Consider the following 19,052-nt stretch of genomic DNA (forward strand, 5'->3'; position numbering starts at 1 on the left):
GAGAAAAGCAATATTTGTTTTATGCGGAAATGAGTTCTGGCGGGGATGCTGAAGGCCATCTGAGCTATGATGGGAATGATGACCCGTCCCTGTACCAGGCTGAACATTGCCACATGATGTACTCTTAGCCTTGACAGATCTTCCACACTTGTGCCATTTATCCACCTGTCACTAGCCATGGGAGTTAGTCTTCTTCCACACTTCAAGAAATAGAAAAGGAACAAATTTTTCATGGTGAGTGCAATATAATGTATGTGCCCATGCTGCCGATGTTTGTTGACCCTTGCAAGGTGTAATGTATAGTATAAGTAGGCTGGGTGTCTTTCTGCTATGTTATGTTGTATATAGTTTGATACGGAAGATAGGAGCAGGGGGCTGCATTCAGAATGGTACAGATACCAGACAGATGAACAGATGTGGACATTGGAGAGATAACCTCGATAGAGAGAGAGAGAGACAGACAGGCAGAGAGGTACAGAAGATGTTCTATATTTCCTTGTTTGTTATATTGTAAAGCAGTCATAATCCATTGTGGACGGACTGATTTTGCTGCAACACGCATTTCCCGTAGACACCTGCCGGAGTATACTCGGGACTCGTCCTTAACGGGTTAACCAAGCCCAAGCAGCTTTAATCATTATAATATGAGTGCCGCACAGCAGTGTTGCTGGATGCTTTCATATTTTGATAGCATTTACATTAGTATGTTACAGCACATTGGCAACATTAATCAATATATATACAAAAAGAATTAATATCACTATAGCGACATCATGGCATTGAGTAATGGGATAGCCGTGTAGTGAATGCCCTCCCCCCCCCCCCATGGTTTTAAGCTTGCGAGGAGGAGGAGGAGGAGGAGGAGGAGGAGAGGAGTAGGAAGAAGAAGAGGAGGAAGAGGAAGAAGAGAAGGAGGAAGAAAAGGAGGAAGAAGTGAGAGCAGGAAGAAGGGGAGGAGGAAGAAGAGGAGGAAGAGGAGGAGGAGGAAGAAGAGGAGGAGGAAGAAGAGGAGGAGGAGGAGGAATAGGAAGGGGGAGAAGGTGGAGGAAGAAGAGGAGGAGGAAGGGAAAGAGGAGAAAGAGAGAAGAAGATAAAGAGTAGGAAGAGGAGAACGAGGAGGAAGAGCAGAACGAGGAGGAAGAGGAGGTGGAGGAAGAAGAGGAGCAGGAAGGGAGAGAAGGAAGAAGATGGAGCAGGAGGAGAAAGAGGAGTAGGAAGAAGGGGAAGAAGAGAACGAGAAGGAAGGGGAGGAGGAGGAAGAGGAGGATGAAGAAGGAGAATGGGAGAAAGGGAGAAGAGGATGAGGAAGAGGAGGAGTAAGAAGGGGGAGTGGAAGGAGGGGGGAGGAGGGGGGTGGACAGTAAGGCAGAACGTTAACTTTCTGTGACGGGCCTCCCGAAATGGCAGCCAACCGAGCCATTCACAAGAAGGAGCTCGTCGTACACAAAATGCACGATCATGACAGGTTGCTCCACGCCAGCCATCTGCACCAAATGCCCGTACAACCTGCAGTCATGTGATCGCAAGGCTCGTACCACCACAGTATAAAGGGCAGGGAGAGTATGCATGTGGTGTGCTCCCAAGATAATGTCAGTGAATGCATGTTCCGTAGCTGAAGGTTACACGCTTAAAAGGGGGTAATCAGAGCCTTGCTTTTCTTAGCCTTCTCTTCTCTCTCTCGATCTCAAACTCTCTTTACCTTAACATAGTATACAAATGATGCTCGAGTCTGAGTGTGTCAGTAGGAATTGTGTGCATAAGGTAACTATGGAATGCTTAACCCATGAGGCAAAGCCTTGTGGGTTTAGGCAAAATTCCATAGTTATCGCATCCACACAATTCCTTCTGACACATGAAAAGACATGTACATCATTTGCTGAATAGAACGGTGACAAATTTTGCCCGAAATCGCATTTCTGACAATTTACAAGTCTTTCTTTTTGGCTTGCCATAGATGAAACCATGCACCGTTTTTTTTTTTTTTTTTTTAAACACTGATGCATAGTACTAATGCATGGCTATCCATCTCTTGCCAAGTGCAGGAATGCTTTAATACCAAGTGCACTAACCTGGTCTACGCGGGTACGGCAAGCCATCTCTTGCTTAGTGCACGAATTCTTACTAGGTGCGCCAATGCTTTGTTACAGGTTTCCATGATAACATGTTTACCACGTCTATTGGCAGTGATCAAGCGTGCCGCCAGTAAAAATTGATACATGACTCTTGACCAATGAGTTTGCAGGATTTTCTGTACCTGTTCTATAACATAGTAAATAACACTGAGAGTATGTGCATCTGCATAGTTTCAATGATGTACTGTAAATGCAGAAATTTTTTGCGGTTCATTGATTTCTGTGTATTTCGCACTACTTCTGGCTAGTGTGAATTCTAAAACCCATGAAAATATCTTCACAATTTTCTCTGCACATTGTGAATGGGTTGACAATTGCGCAGCGCAAATTCAACAACCTGCTAATATGTTTTTGAGGCGCTCAGCGCGAAAATTTAATCATGCAAAAATATTGATGTTGCATTAACTGTTGTATGTTTTAAAAGGTCATATGATTAGATTGAAAGTGCTACCCTAAGATCGTAAGCTTACTCGTACAAGTTCTCGTGACTGTCATTTAATGAAAAAGAAGAAAGAAAGGAACAAAAAGGTATGCATGTTCAAATAAGTTTGTAAGTTTTCCCTTCAGTATTTTGTCATCCCTATGCTGTACAGGTCTAATTTTCAAATCTGTGTGCTATGTCCCTGTCATCATTTTTTCTTTCCCCAAAATCCAAGATGTAAGACCATACAATGTATGTATTTTGCGTGGGTGTATGATGAATGGATGACATACAGTGAAGCTGTTATCATTGCCCTCCAGTGGTTACAATCACATACTGTTCTTCTGTTACATCTTTTATTGCAGAAGATGTTTAGCGGCTGTATCCTGGCATTGATCAATCTGCATTGGAAATTCTAGATGCGTAGTCCTATGTGATGTGTGTGAATGACCGGTGAACAGGTGATATGTGTGAAAGCGGAATTTCAATGAATTTTTTTTCTTCTTGGGATGAAAAAAAAAGGAGGATTTTGTGTGGTGTGTTCCCTGACTGGACATGCTATTACAGTCAGTGGAGATTCACATCATGAACAAAAAAAGTGCAAAATTTATGCATATACTCGCTGGTTGCACGTGTACCGCACCATGCAATATGTGTGAAAACTTCCAGGCCGCAAAAGATATTCCACGTTTACGAGAGGCACACATCAAAAGTGTGGTGGTCGTCGTTCATGGACTTGTTTTAGTGCGTGATAGGATAACCACAGCTGGCATATCATGAGAGCCAGGGTGTATGAAGATGGATGAGAGAGGATCACCGTTAGTGTGCAGTGAGTGCTACCTCTATGCAGGGGAGCGCAGCGTGGGTCATTTGTATTTTGAAGGCACGGGTAGCAGCAGCATCTTAAAGGGAAACACCACTCTCCATGTACAAATTGACCTTTTGGTACAGGGAAACTTAATTTGAACTTTGACAAAACGTAAGAAAGTTGTGGAATGGCCACCCTGCAAGTCAATGCGTGATGCTTCTTATACAGCAATGTCCTGTGTCCAGACACTGACTGGACATGTTGTACCAAGTGGTTGCTGACCAATCAATCATGTTTCATACAACTGGTTGATACAGTGTATCTGGTTTTCCTATGTACAGTCAATTATAGTGAGAGGGTACTTGTTCATGGATACGAAATATACTGACATTGAAATACACAGGGTTAATTAGAAGGTTGCAATTTCCATTTGAGTCGATTGATTAATTTGATTATAGGATCGTCTTAATTGAAAGTCAACAACTTTACATTAGGATGGATGTTTGGTCTGTTTATAAGATTAACTCAATTGTATCCTGGTTCAGGAGCAGTGCAGAGTGTGGAGTGTCTGAGCAGGGAGGTGGTCTTTCCACCTCCATGGTCTGAGGGACTTTCAAAATCAGATTGTCTTTGAATGGCAAGATAGATAACTTCCTGGTTGCTTCTCTTCTGATTTGATATTGGACTCATTGTTTGACCCCATATTCTATGTGAATATTGCATCATTCTACTTATAAATCAACAACAGTAAATGACATCAGGGCTTGCCATTACTGGTGGCCCCAGGGCCACTAAAAATTGATGTCGGGCCACCAAATTTCCAAAACCCCTATCATTTGCTTGCTGAGCGGGCCACTAGAGACAGAAGTTAGTGCCAAGCCCTGGACATACTTTCTGTGAATGTGCCTGACCAAGACATTGAGAAGTAATAGCATCAAGTATGTGTTTAGTGCTTTTGAAGTGTAAGTTATCCACAGATGTATTTGAGATATCGGGTTATATGACAGAGCTAAGAATAACGAATATGATCAATCCAACCTGGTGGGAGTTTGAATTTGTGTTGTACTTGTAAGGCAAAAATTTTCAGCAAGAAATACTGTCAAAAAAAGAATATGATGAAGATACTTTACTTTTTCATAAGTTAGGAGGGGAATTTATTTCAACATGTGATGCATAGAATAAACCTTGGCTCACAAAATTCGCCAGAGTTTTATGCATGAAAAATGTCTGATTTTACAATATGTTCATGTATTCATTTAGTCTTGAAGATCATAGACCGATATTGGTGCCAGGTATAGTACAAAATGGATTGCTGTAGAAGGATATGTTAATCACACAATGCACATAGTGAACAGCGCTGAGTAAAATGAGTTAAAAAGACTGCCAGTGCTTCAAGCTGCACTGCAACATTAGGAAGAACATGAGGTAGCTATTAGTCGTTAAAGTTTCCAGTTTCTTTACAAATTGCTTTAGGACTATCGCTCGAGTTCCCAAACCGTGATCTAACCGCTGGAAACGTGACGAACGGCACGCTGGGGCAGAGCCCTGTCGAAACCGCAGTCCCTGCGATCTCTTTGGATTAGCGAGAAATGGGGGATCGATGAAGCCGCTCAACGCCACAGATCTAGATCAATACCAGAATTCATTAGGCGGCACCCCCAACCTAACGCTGTGGGATGTACAGGCCTAAAAATTGCGCTACTTCTGAGATACTCAGTCCACCGTGAAAAAGAGAGGGAAAGAGAGAGAGAGAGAGAGGGAGAGGGAGAGAGCATGGGATAGACAAAGAAGAAACATAAAAGAGTAAGAGAAGGAGAGAGAGAGAGGGAGAGAGGGAGATAGGAGGAAGATGGGGAAGAGAGAGAGAGTAAATAGAAAGCAGTATGTCTAGTTATTGGATAAAATCCCACTATTATCAAATCAACATGTCTGGTGAAATCAAGAGTCTGAACGTCAGAATTCCTGTGAAGTGTGTGGAAACGTCAAGGCAGATCAAGGCTGCGCATGTTATACTCCTTCTTCTGATATCGAGTGCGCTTCCGTAGATGAGGGATTCTTGCATCGTTCAACTCCAAGACTTCAAGAAATAATATCCCTGTATCTCTTTCTCCTATCTTTCCTGTTCTTTGTGATATTGCTTCAGTTCACCACAGATGTGATCAATCTTCAGATCCTATAAGAAGGAGCTTTGTGCAGATTCTAGTCATTTACACACAAATTGATTTGGATGGGACTGAAGAAGTTGTTTCTGGCCACTGCGCCAACAATGGATTTGGTCACATAACTATAGAGATATCTGTGGCAATACTCAGAATTTGTTTCACCAGTGAAATGTGAATGATTTGAAATCATTTGAGATTTTTTTTTTTTTTTTTTTTTTTACATAGCCAGATATGCCAAAGATGTTGAAAGCAAGTTATCACACATTTTGCATGACTGAAGAAGTTTATTCCGAGTGGTCTTCACATGGGTAAAACGAATTTAGATTTTTGTGAAATTGGTGAAGAAAGAGTCACATAACCGAGATAGCTATTTCTAGGTGCGTATAGGGTAATCTACACGATTTACATACAAAGGCAACTTGCTACTTAGCTGTCATAAGTTAATGGCTGTATGATATTGTTTAAACTTCAGCGGATCTATAGATGTGATTTTCGTAGTGGCAATTGAATAAATATCTCCTTTAAGGTAATTTATATATCTGGAGCGGAATCACAGTATCGAGTGAAGCGACTCTTTTGTGAGCGATGGACCAGTGTTAGCCTCACTCCCAGGCTGTTTGTCCTCCAAACTGAACTTTGGGAGGGGAGGGGCAGGGGGTTAGGAAGGACATAAGAAAATAGTCAGACAGACAGACAGACTGACATACAGACAGACAACTGGAATTTGTAATTATGAGAAATGGTAGGGCTTACAAAAATTTAAGAAAGATTACAAGTACACAGAATATAGTTAATTTTGCCACCTCATGTGTATCATGATTTGTAAACCTTTAGCTATTAGAAATGTGAGGAATAATAACCTGCAACCACTTGCCTAGAAACCACTTGTTATCTTTTGAAATACAGAGATATGTTGTCATTTGTTTCACCTTCATTGATGTCGCACACATTTCCTGTTTTGTTTTCACCTGAAGCACATTCGAGCATATTAAATGCATCTGAAGGTTTACTGTGTTTGAAGAGTCTATTTCAAAACTGGTGTATGTGCATGATGTGAACTGCTGTCTAAGTATCAGTTTTGAACCATATCCTGCAGCCTTGAAGCAAGTTTAAAATGAACATGTGCTGCTCCCATGACAAAGGCATCATAACATAACTCGTCCCATTACTGGTACCAGTTTCCTACCCCTGCTCGGCCTGTTTCTGGGTTAAGCCATCAGCCAAATTATGCCCCACATCTGGTGTATTCAGGCTCCCCTGAGGTGAATGCAACCTGATTTGATGGGTCTGCATAAGATTTGTTTCCATAAATCATCTCTGAATAGAAATTGGGTCATATACTTGTGCAGAGAGCAGACTGTACAACTACTCAATTGTGTAATTTGATGGGATTGCATCAGTATGATAAAGGAAAGAATGATATTTGGAAAGGTATAGACTTGCAAAGAAGCAACTAAAATTACAGTCTACTTTGTCATTTTAAAGTAAAAGTCTGTGCATTCTGTTGTTACATTGATGATCTGTGGATACCTTTCAAATCTATTCTTTTAGTGTATTGTGTGTGGATATTGGTATGCTGGTCTTTTTATGTTGCTTTGGTGAATATCTTGGTAATCAGCACAATTGTATCGAGAATAAGCCGATGTGCTTCTTGACAATTTAATATTTTTTCCTGCCACTTTTGTTTTTCTCAGTGATAATCACTTTACAACACATGGTAGTCAAACATATATCAAGAGGAATGTGTACACTTTCAGACAAACACACACACACACATACACACAAAAATCCACCCAAACATTCTTTTTTAAATGTCTCTTGGCAGCATCATTCATTCCATCAGTGATGCAATACACATGTATGATGGGAGGCAGTTCAAATGAAAGCACAAAAAAAAGGAAAAAAAGAAGAAAAAATACGGAAGAAGAAGAAAAAGAAATGTAGCTCCTTGTTTTCCTTGGAATTTCTAGTTCCTTTAACCCTGTTGAATCTGAACCACCGGCAGTCACCCCTCTTGAAAATCAATGAACTACCTGTGGCACTCCTTTTTCACATATGTTTATGTATGTGTGTGTGTGTGTGTGTGTCTGTGTGTGTGTGTATTGCGTGTGTGTTTTGTAGCATATTTTATATCATTCCCATATTACCCTTCTCTGCAAGTTAATCCAAACAAATACCCAATCACTTCTCTTTCTACATTGACATACCTGCCTACTGTTCAGATTTAATCTGAATATTCAGATTTTTCACGGAAAGAAAATGCATTAATTTCAGTGTGTTCTGATTTTTAGAAATATCTGTTAATAGTAAAGTATATGAAATCTATGAAAGTTCAGATTTTTAAATAATTTTTCTTTGTTTGTTCAGATTCATTAAGTCTCAGGGTTGGCAGGTATGCATTGATAGAGTGCAATTAATTTGTTACAAGCTTTTTTTAAATATCATGAACCAACAGCTGAGCCAAACTTTGAATGAAAGTATAGTCGACACTTGCTTTCTCACACACATGATATTCCCTGCAAGTCTTCCTGGAAGAGGTAAAGGTGTCACCGGCTTTATAATCGCTCAAATCTCAGCAACGTTCGCAGGTGCATCTAAGTGAGGCATTGCTTGACAAGATGCCTATAGAAATCACAGCATGAGAACATCGCCGGCGCTTAATTGCGACACGAATGGCCCGCATTGTGATGAACGCGTGCGTGGTGCAGCGTCGGCCGGCAAGCGAAACAATCTCAGCTCGAAGAGCTAAAGATCAAGGGCCACTGGCGGGAGGGGGAGCATTGCTAGCTCGTCATCATCATCATTATCATCATCATCAACTCGCTTTGAGATGCCATTGACCCGTCAGCTGTCAGCTCCTGCTCCTTTCCCTACCATTGTCTGACTGTCAGGGTTTCAAATTAGCAACCTTTAGCATTTCGGCCCTCCATCTCCGCTGTGCCTGTATTCCTCTCATACTTTTTTTTTCACCTCTCATTGGCTCTCCCTTATCTGTCCCCCCCCCCCCATATCTTAAAGGTGCATAGTCCCGGTAGTGTAGAGGGCGGTGTTGATGATACTGCCGATCACCGCTAGCATTGATACGAAGATTACCGAAGTTGAGCTGTCATCAAGAGTAAAGTGCGTAGGTGTTGCTAAGTATCGTTGCCTTCGTTGTCTTCTCTGCGCATCGTGCAGTCTGTAGTAATGCCAGGGTGTGTGCACATGTGCTTGTTATTATGACATCACAAAAGAAGTTTGCTAAAGCTGTCAACCCCCTCAGCCGAATCATGAGCCGAACTGTGATCGGACCACTGACAATAGTGAATCGGACTTCTTCGGACTCGGGGAAGTGGGCCAAAGCGTAAGCGCCAAAGTGGAGTCGGTAGTATAGGTCTCTGTAGGAAACTTGCGCCGTGCGCCCGCATATGCATTTGACTAAAACACGGGGACCATGCACCTTTAACTTGAACGTTTTCTCTGTAAGTCGCTCTATTGATATGTTGTGCAGGTGAACTTGTCATGTGTGCCTCTGTGTAGATTTGTACACATCCACAGAAGTGCATCGTGTTCGATTTCCAAACTCCAAACTTGGACTATTAAAGGGATGGTATAGTATTGGTGGAGATGAAGACTGAGCTTTTAACTTTTTGCGAGATACTGAGAAACCACCAGTGAAATGTTACAGAGCATACCATTCTAAGAGGAATTCAAAGTTTATTTGATGAAAATCGGTTTTGAAATGGCTGCGATATCAAAAAGCAAAGTAAAACAAAGCGATCCTAATAAAAGTTGGGTTCCATCTTTTATTTGTATCGCTTTGTCTTGGATATCTCAGCCGTTTCAAAACTGACTTTCATCAAATAAACATTGAATTCCTCTTGGAATTTCGTGCTCTGTCATATTTCATAAGAGGTTTCTCAGTATAACATCTCACCAAAAAAAAGTTAAGAACAAGAAAAAACCTGTATCCAGGTCTCAACCAAAACTATACCATCCCTTTAAAGGCCTTGCATTGCTCTCTTTGTGCCCAAGTTCCAGACTTAGCCTAAGAAAGGCTTTACATTTTTCTCTTCTGTCAGAGAACCAAATTTGTGAGAAAGCTTTAGATTTTTGCTCTTCTGCCCAAGTTTCAATCTTAACCTGAGAAGTCTCTGCTTTTCTCTGTTTGCCTGCACTCATTTCAATGCGTAATGTCACAACTGTGAACATCAACTTGCTGAACATTATGCTCACATCCACATTATTGCCAGTTCATTATGGCTTTGTCCTTCCCAGTAGAGCATACAAAACAATGCATAGTCAAGCTGTTACTTCCTTCTTTTTTTTCTCTGAATTACCCTTTTAATGACATCCCTTTCTTTCCATGCCCTTGTAAAGTACTTAAAACAGTTCCACCAATTTATAGTTTCTCCTTTTTTTTTCTCTCTCTCTTTGTTTTATAGCATGAGAGTTGCCAGTAAAGTCGAAGTAAATTACAGACCGCATACTCTATGCCTTTCAGGGGAAAACTTCAGAATCAAGTTAGCATATCCAATAACCAGATACACTGGTACACTGTTACATGAAAAAAACAAAAACAAGCAGTGTGATGTAATTTGTAAATTATCATAATCTTATGAATGCGGTCTTGAGTGAACTTTTTGTATCATATTATTAACTAAATCCAGCAAATTTCATATTGATGAGGAGGTGAACATTTACTGCATGACAAACCACTCATAAGAAAATTTTGAACGGTTTTAACAAAATGCATAAAATCTCTGTTCATATTGAAGCTGTGCAAAGCTGTGTAAAGTGGGCCTTTAAATGTTCCCACCATCACATCACTTGACATGGTATCTAGGCACCCCTCGAGCCTACAGGTTTTGTGATATATTCCCTCCCCATTCATTTGTCACACTCCACGGATGCATACTACATTTTAAATCCGGATGTGTGCAGCAAATTTGAAATGCCCCTTTCAGCATGTGAATGTGGAGCACTTTGTAATGCTTATCCTCGTGCAGGGTGCACTTGAATATCGTGGTGAATAGGATTACTAATCCCATTGTGAAACCGAGACACGCAATCGGCAGGGGTAAAGTTCAGCGCTGTGACTTTCCGTGCTAGTCTGTGCGGAGAGCAACAAACAGTCCAAGAGTCAGTTTACAGCAGCATGTCAATGATAGAGGCACCACTGACTTTGGAGTCTGTACCACGAGCCTGAATTGAATTACTGTAACAAGGGGGAAAATTTTTAAAAAAGGAAGGAAAAAGAAAAAGAAGAAAGCTCTACAGCACTTCCCTATGATAAAATATGGTGCATACAGTAAGCTCAGTTCAGTTTGACCCATCCTATACATATTGACTGATTTTATACATCATAACACTCCCCTGTGATGTATGTGCATAAGCTCTGTTCAGTTTGACCCATCTTAATTATTGACTGATTATATTCATCATAGCACTCCCTTATGATATGTAATGCATAAGTTGAGTTCAGTTTGACCCATCTTGTACATCTTATATTGACTGATTATATTCATCGTAGCACTCCTTTATGATATGTAATGCATAAGTTGAGTTCAGTTTGACCCATCTTGTACATCTTATATTGACTGATTATATTCATCATAGCACTCCTTTATGATATGTAGTGCATAAAGTTGAGTTCAGTTTGACCCATCCTGTACATCTTATATTGACTGATTATATTCATCATAGCACTCCTTTATGATATGTAGTGCATAAGTTGAGTTCAGTTTGACCCATCCTGTACATCTTATATTGACTGATTATATTCATCATAGCACTCCTTTATGATATGTAGTGCATAAAGTTGAGTTCAGTTTGACCCATCCTGTACATCTTATATTGACTGATTTATTCATCATAGCACTCCTTTATGATATGTAGTGCATAAGTTGAGTTCAGTTTGACCCATCCTGTACATCTTATATTGACTGATTATATTCATCATAGCACTCCTTTATGATATGTAGTGCATAAGTTGAGTTCAGTTTGACCCATCCTGTACATCTTATATTGACTGATTATATTCATCATAGCACTCCTTTATGATATGTAACGCATAAGTTGAGTTCAGTTTGACCCATCCTGTACATCTTATATTGACTGATTATATTCATCATAGTGCTCCTCTATGATATGTAGTGCATAAGTTGAGTTCAGTTTGACCCATCCTGTACATCTTATATTGACTGATTATATTCATCATAGTGCTCCTTTATGATATGTAGTGCATAAAGTTGAGTTCAGTTTTACCCATCCTATGGGCCTATACATATTGACTGATTATATACATGATAGCACTTCCTTATGTTCAGTTTGACCCATCTTTTACATATAATTGATGGATTATATACATCATAGCACTCCCCTACAATATACACACTTTGTATAGTGCATATAAGCTCTGTTCAGTTTGAGCCATCCTATGCATACATGTATTGACTCATTATATTCATCATGGCACTCCCTTAATATGATTTAGCTCAGTTCAGTTTGACCCATCCTATTCATGTTGACAGATTATGTATGTTTCTTTTCGGACAAAGGATGACAGGTTTTGCTAGCATGATTCAATGTCTAGCAAGGTATTTAATAGATGCTTTATTGAAAAAAAACTTGAAGAAAGCTGTTATTTTTATTTGACCTGTGATGGTGCTCATGCACCCTCTTTGTATTTTAGGCAGAACATCCTACAGTTTTTAGGTTTTTAATTGGGATACTGCATTTATAGTGCATGTGGTAAGGCTAATGCATCTCTCACAGGTATTTGAGTATATAAGTGTATGTGTGTTTGCATATATGTGTGTATGTTTGTATGTATGTATGAAGGAGATGTACACGTGTATGTGTATATCTGTGTATGCGTGTGTGTGTGTGTGTGTGTGTGTGTCTTCCTGCACTATTTTTAGCTTTGACATACTAATCAAAATTAATGTTTTAATGACCTAGTGAGAGTTCAGTGCAAGCCACATCAGGTAGAAGGAAGATTGTATTAACGTCACCACGTTGCGATGGCAAATTGGTGGAATTGAAGACATGGTGCAATGATCTAGAATGAACTTCAGTCCAAACACTGCTTCGGTGGTGGCACATGTACGATTTCTATGGGCTTGGCTTGCCAGAAGAGAACCATTCTGTATTAACCCCGTATGCAAGTGATTCATTGCGCTCCTAATTTGATTTGATACCGATAATATACCCTGACGCATCTTACCCTGATGTGATTTGTAATTACTTCATGTTTCTCTTGCTCCTTGACAAGAGAAACCCGTAGAAATTATAAATCTCTGATTTATTTTGCCCCTTTCGTCCCACAGTTGGGGATGAAACCTGGACACTTCTCACAAGACTTTGCAAATTTGAAGCAGAACCAGTGCTTTGGAAGTTATGAGATCTTGGAGAACATTTACTGGCAAATACAATTGTAGTTGCCTGTTTAAGTATGTGGTTATGGGTGCAGTGTGCAATGAATGCAATATAAAATGCATTACAGTTGTAGACAGTGACACCATACATGTGATCAAGTTATTGCATTGAACATACACTGTAGCTACACTGTATGCTTGAGAGATGTATACATGTACAAATTGTATTTGTCACTGTGGCGCAGGGATCCATGATTTTTATGTTTGTTAGAAGCTTGTTGCTACATAGGCCACCATTCTCAGATACATTATGCATCTAAATGTACTCTGTATTTGTTTGTTAATGCAAGCTGCCTTGTTCATACATGACATTTAAAAAAAATTATAATATCAAAGAACAAATGGATAAGTTGTGCAGACAGCGTGCTATCTGTAATATTACCAAATCAGAGATACTGCTATATCACAATGTAGCCAGTTTTTAAACAGTCCAAGTGTGAGCTCGTTAGGTCTCCCTTGTAAAGACGTACAGCGGGCAGCCTTGATTTCGAGACGTTTGAATTGCACGACAGGAAATACAGCCACTGTAAAGTCCAAACCTTGTAAATACAACACAAATATTGCATTTAAGCAAATATCTATTCATGTCATCTTTGTCAATTTTGTGGAATTCATGAAGTTTTTTTTTCGTAAAAGGGTGAGAGTTTTTAGCAAGTTTGTTGTAAGACAAGAAGTTGACTTCTAATTAAGCCAGTGGAAATTACTTGTTATTACTAGTCATCATTTTGTCAAATTTCTGGAAGTTACCTTTTTTTTTTTGTCTTCAAATTTGGATAATGTATAGTTCATCTATTTATGGAACAAGAAGTTGACATCCAATTATGCCAATGGAAATTACTTGTACTTGCAAAGGTACATGCAGTACAGATTAATGCATTCAGGGCTTGAGATGGGGAAGGGGAAGGTTGGAAGTGGGGGTGGGGCTGCCTCAGGAGTGATTGGAAGGATAATTAATTGCCTTTGTAGTGAATGTAATACATGCATGAGGCATTACATGAAACTCCTTACTCATTAACATATGACATACAATGTTGTATGCTGTGACCTTTGCTTCAGAAATGTGGAGAAGCAGTGATAAACAAATTGATGCAAAAATGAAAGAGATGATAAAATTATTTTGATTGGGTATTGGCTTATGATTGCCAATATTCTGTATCTGGATTCTGTCAGAGTGGAAATTTTTTAATGAGAATTTCTCAGCGCTTAGCAGGGTAAGATGAATTTTGCATGCTTTTAATTCTGCGGAATCAAAAACAATAGAAATGTTACATATAACCAGCAAAATCCAAGCTGGACTGTACACATGTATATCCAAGCTGGACATTATGTATTATTATATTTTGTTATATTTTATGTATTTTCCATCGAGAAATATGAAAATAAAATTCAAATTCAAATTCAAATAAAAAACAAATTTGAGTTGCTTTTATTTTCAAGGTAGTGTCTTGTCATGTAAAATTTGTGAAAATTTCCACATTGCAGAAAATTTCCACTTTTCCAGTAGGACCCTATTAATATATACCATGTGTCTTATGGTGAGCAACTCTCAATTGCAAATGTGCAATAGTTGCATAATAATGTACACAGTAGTCAGTCATGCTGGTGTGAAAAAAGCATGCAGCCATCCTATGATGTTACTGATGATAGCAGCCTGCCCTCGCCTGGTGGTGGATTCAGGAGCAACAAACAGTGCAAAGGACATTGCTCCTATCACGGTTTAAAAACAGCCCAAAAGGCACAATGGACCAGTTACAGTAACTAAAGTCGATGAGACACGAACATGCCATGTATGCCAGTCATAATGGCATCATTTGTGCCATCTTTGAATGGGAGCTTGTCATCACTGCAGGAGAGAACATATTATTCTATTACTCTCTGATGGGTACACACTATAAAAAGAATCAGTGTGCATGTAGGCTTGAATATTGGACCAGAGATGCAATGCATTCATCAAATTTAATGTCTCTTCTTAGGGATTGGTCAGTTCATGAACATAGTGTATACATCAGCATGTGGAAAGGCCAAGTATTAATCCCATATTTGTTTGAGTGGTGTGTTATATACCTATATGGCTTAGAGTATCATTGGCATATGTAGCATAAACATATATACAACATCATCTGTAAGCACGCAAGGCTCCGTAAGTATGATGCATGATCAAAATGGATTGCATGCCAAGTAGTGCAAGTACAATTTGTATCATGAGGGAATGTGTTACTTGGTAGACACAATGCAACAACACTTGAAATCCCCTCAAGAGATTCAAGCCTTGAAATGGAATTAAACCGAGAGTGACACTAATGTCTAGGCTTGAGGAGGCTGAGGGAGAATGACATGGTGGAAAAAGAAACCTTGCCTGTGACTCTCCAGTCAGTCTGCTCTCACTTCTTTCTCTGAAGCAACTTATCAAATAAGGGCCTTGAGAACACCTTCAATCTAGGTTTTGTTTCCAAACCCAATCTGGGCAAACTTGGATCATGAAACATTGCAATGACATTGTGCGGAGGAAGAAAGTAGAATGTGCCCCCGAGCAGTAACACATCGCGATACAACTGTATCCTCGAGTATAAGCCTAAACACTTTCTTTCCCTTGTGAATAACCCTCTCAGACACAGATTGCATGATAAGTTTTGGTACCACTATTGGGATGTCCCTTATATGAAAATATTAAACATGAAGTTACAAGTGTATGTGTCTGTAAAATAGATGCTTATCAAAATTATCTTTTGCACCATTTTCTTCCTCCTCTTAATCTGCACAGCAATTTCTGCGCACCATCCAGCAGCTGAAGGAACAGCTCCAGCAGCGGGAACCGAGTCTGCGGCACTCGCCCAACGGCGACATCCCCAATGGCTCCTCCTCCTCCGCGGCCGTGGCGGCAGCGGCGACGGCGACGGCGGCACACCTGCAGCACGAGGTGGAGGCGGTGCGGGCGGAGCGGGACCGGTCCTCCCGCGAGGTCTTCCTCCTGCGCAAGACCCTGGAGGAGATGGAGCTGCGCATCGAGACGCAGAAGCAGACCCTGACGGCACGCGACGAGAGCATCAAGAAGCTGCTGGAGATGCTGCAGAGCAAAGGGTTAAACACCAAGCGGCTGGAGGGCGACCAGGAGGAGATGGACCGGATGCGCTCCCAGGTGGTGGAGGCCGAGGCCCGCGTCGTCAAGCTGCAGAAGACGTTGGAGCTGCGGGATCGTGAGATGACCAGAATGATGGACGTAAGCACCAGTGGAGATGCAGGGACTTTGTCCTACCCTCCCCCAGTCATGGCACCCTTTTGTCAAATACAAAAATAAATAATCATCTCTATCAAAATCAAAACAGGGTTCCTAAGCTTTTATTCTCTTTACCCCTCGCCCATTGCCCCATGAAAAAAAAATTAAATAGCTAGCATTCTGACAGCTATATTCTTTTTTAAAGTGCCTGGATAATTTTTAGAACAGAGGGGTTTCAGTGCCAATCGGCACTCAAGACTCACGAAGGGTTATGTAGGAGATGGGAAGTGGGCTTTTCTTTTTTTTTTTTGTTAGTGCTAGCAATCTTTCAAGATGGGAGCATCTACAGCTTCAAACACATGTTGTGACACACAGACATGGACACACACCTTCACACACACAACACACACACACACACACACACACATGCGTACTTAAGGGATACACTCAAGTGTGCTGATGGTCTTTTGAATGCACCGCTGGTTCATGTACAAAAAGTTTCACATGTCCTCAGGCATTCAGAAATTATGGAATGTGTCTTGTGTCTTTAATTCAATTACGACACCCCAGAATGCACTGGAGCAAGCTTTATTGAGTACTCGACTCCTTCCTGTCCACACGCCATAAAAAGACTTTGTCTGTTACAAGGTTAGGTCCAATTACAAAGAGAAAACAGACTTTTGACTCTCTCTCTCGAAGTATGTTTGCCCAAGCCTCTTACAGTGTCTTGGGATTTAAATTGTCTGAAAAAAAGAAACCAAACTAAAAAGACAAAACAAAACAAAACACTGAAAGAAAATTCTCTACCATCCATACTCAAGAATGCGAAAGCAATTGGGTATAGTGGATGTGATGATCATACTATACTAATGTGGGTGGATAGTGGATGAGTTGGATGAGTATGCATCTTACCTTTGAAACACAGCAGGGGATGAGGAGGAAGCGATTCTGAGCATGATCTTGAATGCAGATGACCAAACGTGCTCAGTGTAATAGAGGCTGCACATCGTCGGGTGAGAATGATAAGAGCATAAGGTGCCTCAAATACTAATACCCCTTTCAGCAACCTTCCTGTCTTGGGCCAGGAACGAGCTAAGTCGTAAAATTTTGAGTTTATGAATGGGTTGGGCCAAAGTGGCCCGCGCCAGGCGCGGACTATTTTGCCGCTGCTGTAGCCTAGCACCAGGCGCGGGCCTGGCGCTGATCGACGAGTTTATGAATAGTGGCAGCGCCAGGCTCGGGCCAAAATTCCGTACACGGTCAAAGGTCACAATTACCTTGCCGTGCCTCCGCCGGAGCGCGCATTCAGTTACCATGGTAGTTATCCCTTACGTGGCCGAGTTCATGAATGGTTCATCGTAAAAGTAGCACTGCTCTGCTATAGTTACTGAACGCAATTTTTACTGCTTGGTGCGGGCCAATTTAGCTCGGGCCAGGAGCTGGCCAAAAATGCATGAGTAACAAAGGGGTATATGGCTTTAGTGGCAACTTAATGCTGTTATTATTCTCAACTGAGGACATGAGCTTACTGTATACGTTATACAATTAGCGGATGTAATTTTTCGGGAGTCAGGACTGCACGGCAATTTCGCGAGTGGTTAAATACGTGATCGTGGATTACAAATAATGACAAGAGAAATGTATGCTTGCATGTCACATTGGGATCAGAGTTTGTATTTTCGCGCATTGTTAAATTTGCAAAAAGCAAAAGACTTGCGAAGTTTGCGAAAATAAAAACCTTGTGAAATGTATGGCATATACAGTAGTTTGTAGTGAATTCCTAGATCACTGTATTTGCGAGATAAATATGTATGTGTGTGTTGTATGTATTTGTGATTGCTCAAAAGTGAGAGGGGCTCTTTGCATTTGAGGGGTTGGAAGAAGAGCTGATCAAAGTGTCAATACACAGCGAAGAATTGTCTTGTATCGCGGCACATTGGTATAGTGAGTGCGCGGAATATAATGGCCAAGAAGTGAGGGGCAAGTTACATGTGTCGCTGAGTTGAGTGTGAGCTCAAACACAGAGCTTGTGATATCTCGTGGCAAGATGGCTTGTAGGAGGTTGGATTAGAGGGGGGGGGGGGGGGGGAGGGGAGGGGGAGGGATTGGGGATTGGGGAGGGAAAGGGGGAAGGGAAGTAGGATGGCTGGAGATAGAGACCTTCAAGATACCAATATTGGAAAGACAGGCCAGAAGTAGCAGACCATGGCTGATACATGGGGAGAAGAACCGATGCAAATCCATCAGATGTCATTGGGGGCATGTATCTATGTCAGGGAGAGAGAGAGAAGGAGTCGAAAATAAAACAAGGGGAAGACAATATTGCATTGATGCTACCCACTGAGTATGTATTTTTAGCCCGGAGACTCTGGAATAATACCACATTAGGTGTCTGTCTAGGAGGGTGTTTGCAAGAAAATTATGACCGAAGAACACAATATTGCCTGAAAATTAAAGAGCATTGAGGAACAATGCCTCTATAGGGGAGATGAGTATCTATCAAACTGGAGGAGAAGGGGAAATACATAGGGAAGGAGCAGGTGGGCTCAGTGGTTGTCACACCCTGAGACATGGAAGGTTTATGGTTCAAATCACGAGGAGGGAATGGGTTTAAACCAAATATGGCAACTGGTGTGTTTAGTGTCTGTGTGTGTTAGCATGCATCTGAATCCCTTCAAAAATGCAGGAGGAATCATCATAGCTTTTTACAGTATTTGAAAATCTGTGTGTGTGTGTTTGATAAGTAGAACTATGGGACTACAGAATCTCCATCTCGTACTTCTTTAAACTCCTACTGTGTACATACTATCTATCATAATGTTTTAATTTTTGCAATTTTTTTTGTAGCGACCGATATTCGCAAAATTAACAACATGCTAAAGCATTGCCTCTAGTAA

General features: G+C 40.8%; 1 protein-coding gene across 1 annotated transcript in view; it reads left to right on the plus strand.

The window, feature by feature from the left end:
• LOC139735073 (ELKS/Rab6-interacting/CAST family member 1-like) overlaps nt 1-19,052 on the plus strand; it is a 129,515-nt gene that overhangs the window by 18,989 nt on the left and 91,474 nt on the right. Inside the window, exon 2 of the mRNA XM_071645846.1 lies at nt 15,703-16,158. Coding sequence (XP_071501947.1) covers nt 15,703-16,158 — 456 coding nt within the window. The remainder of the gene's footprint in view (nt 1-15,702; nt 16,159-19,052) is intronic.

This window comes from Diadema antillarum, unplaced genomic scaffold, assembly GCF_040938485.1.
Source record: "Diadema antillarum isolate AM-2024a unplaced genomic scaffold, OU_Dant_1.0 seq00000563_RagTag, whole genome shotgun sequence".
Lineage (NCBI taxonomy): Eukaryota > Metazoa > Echinodermata > Echinoidea > Diadematoida > Diadematidae > Diadema > Diadema antillarum.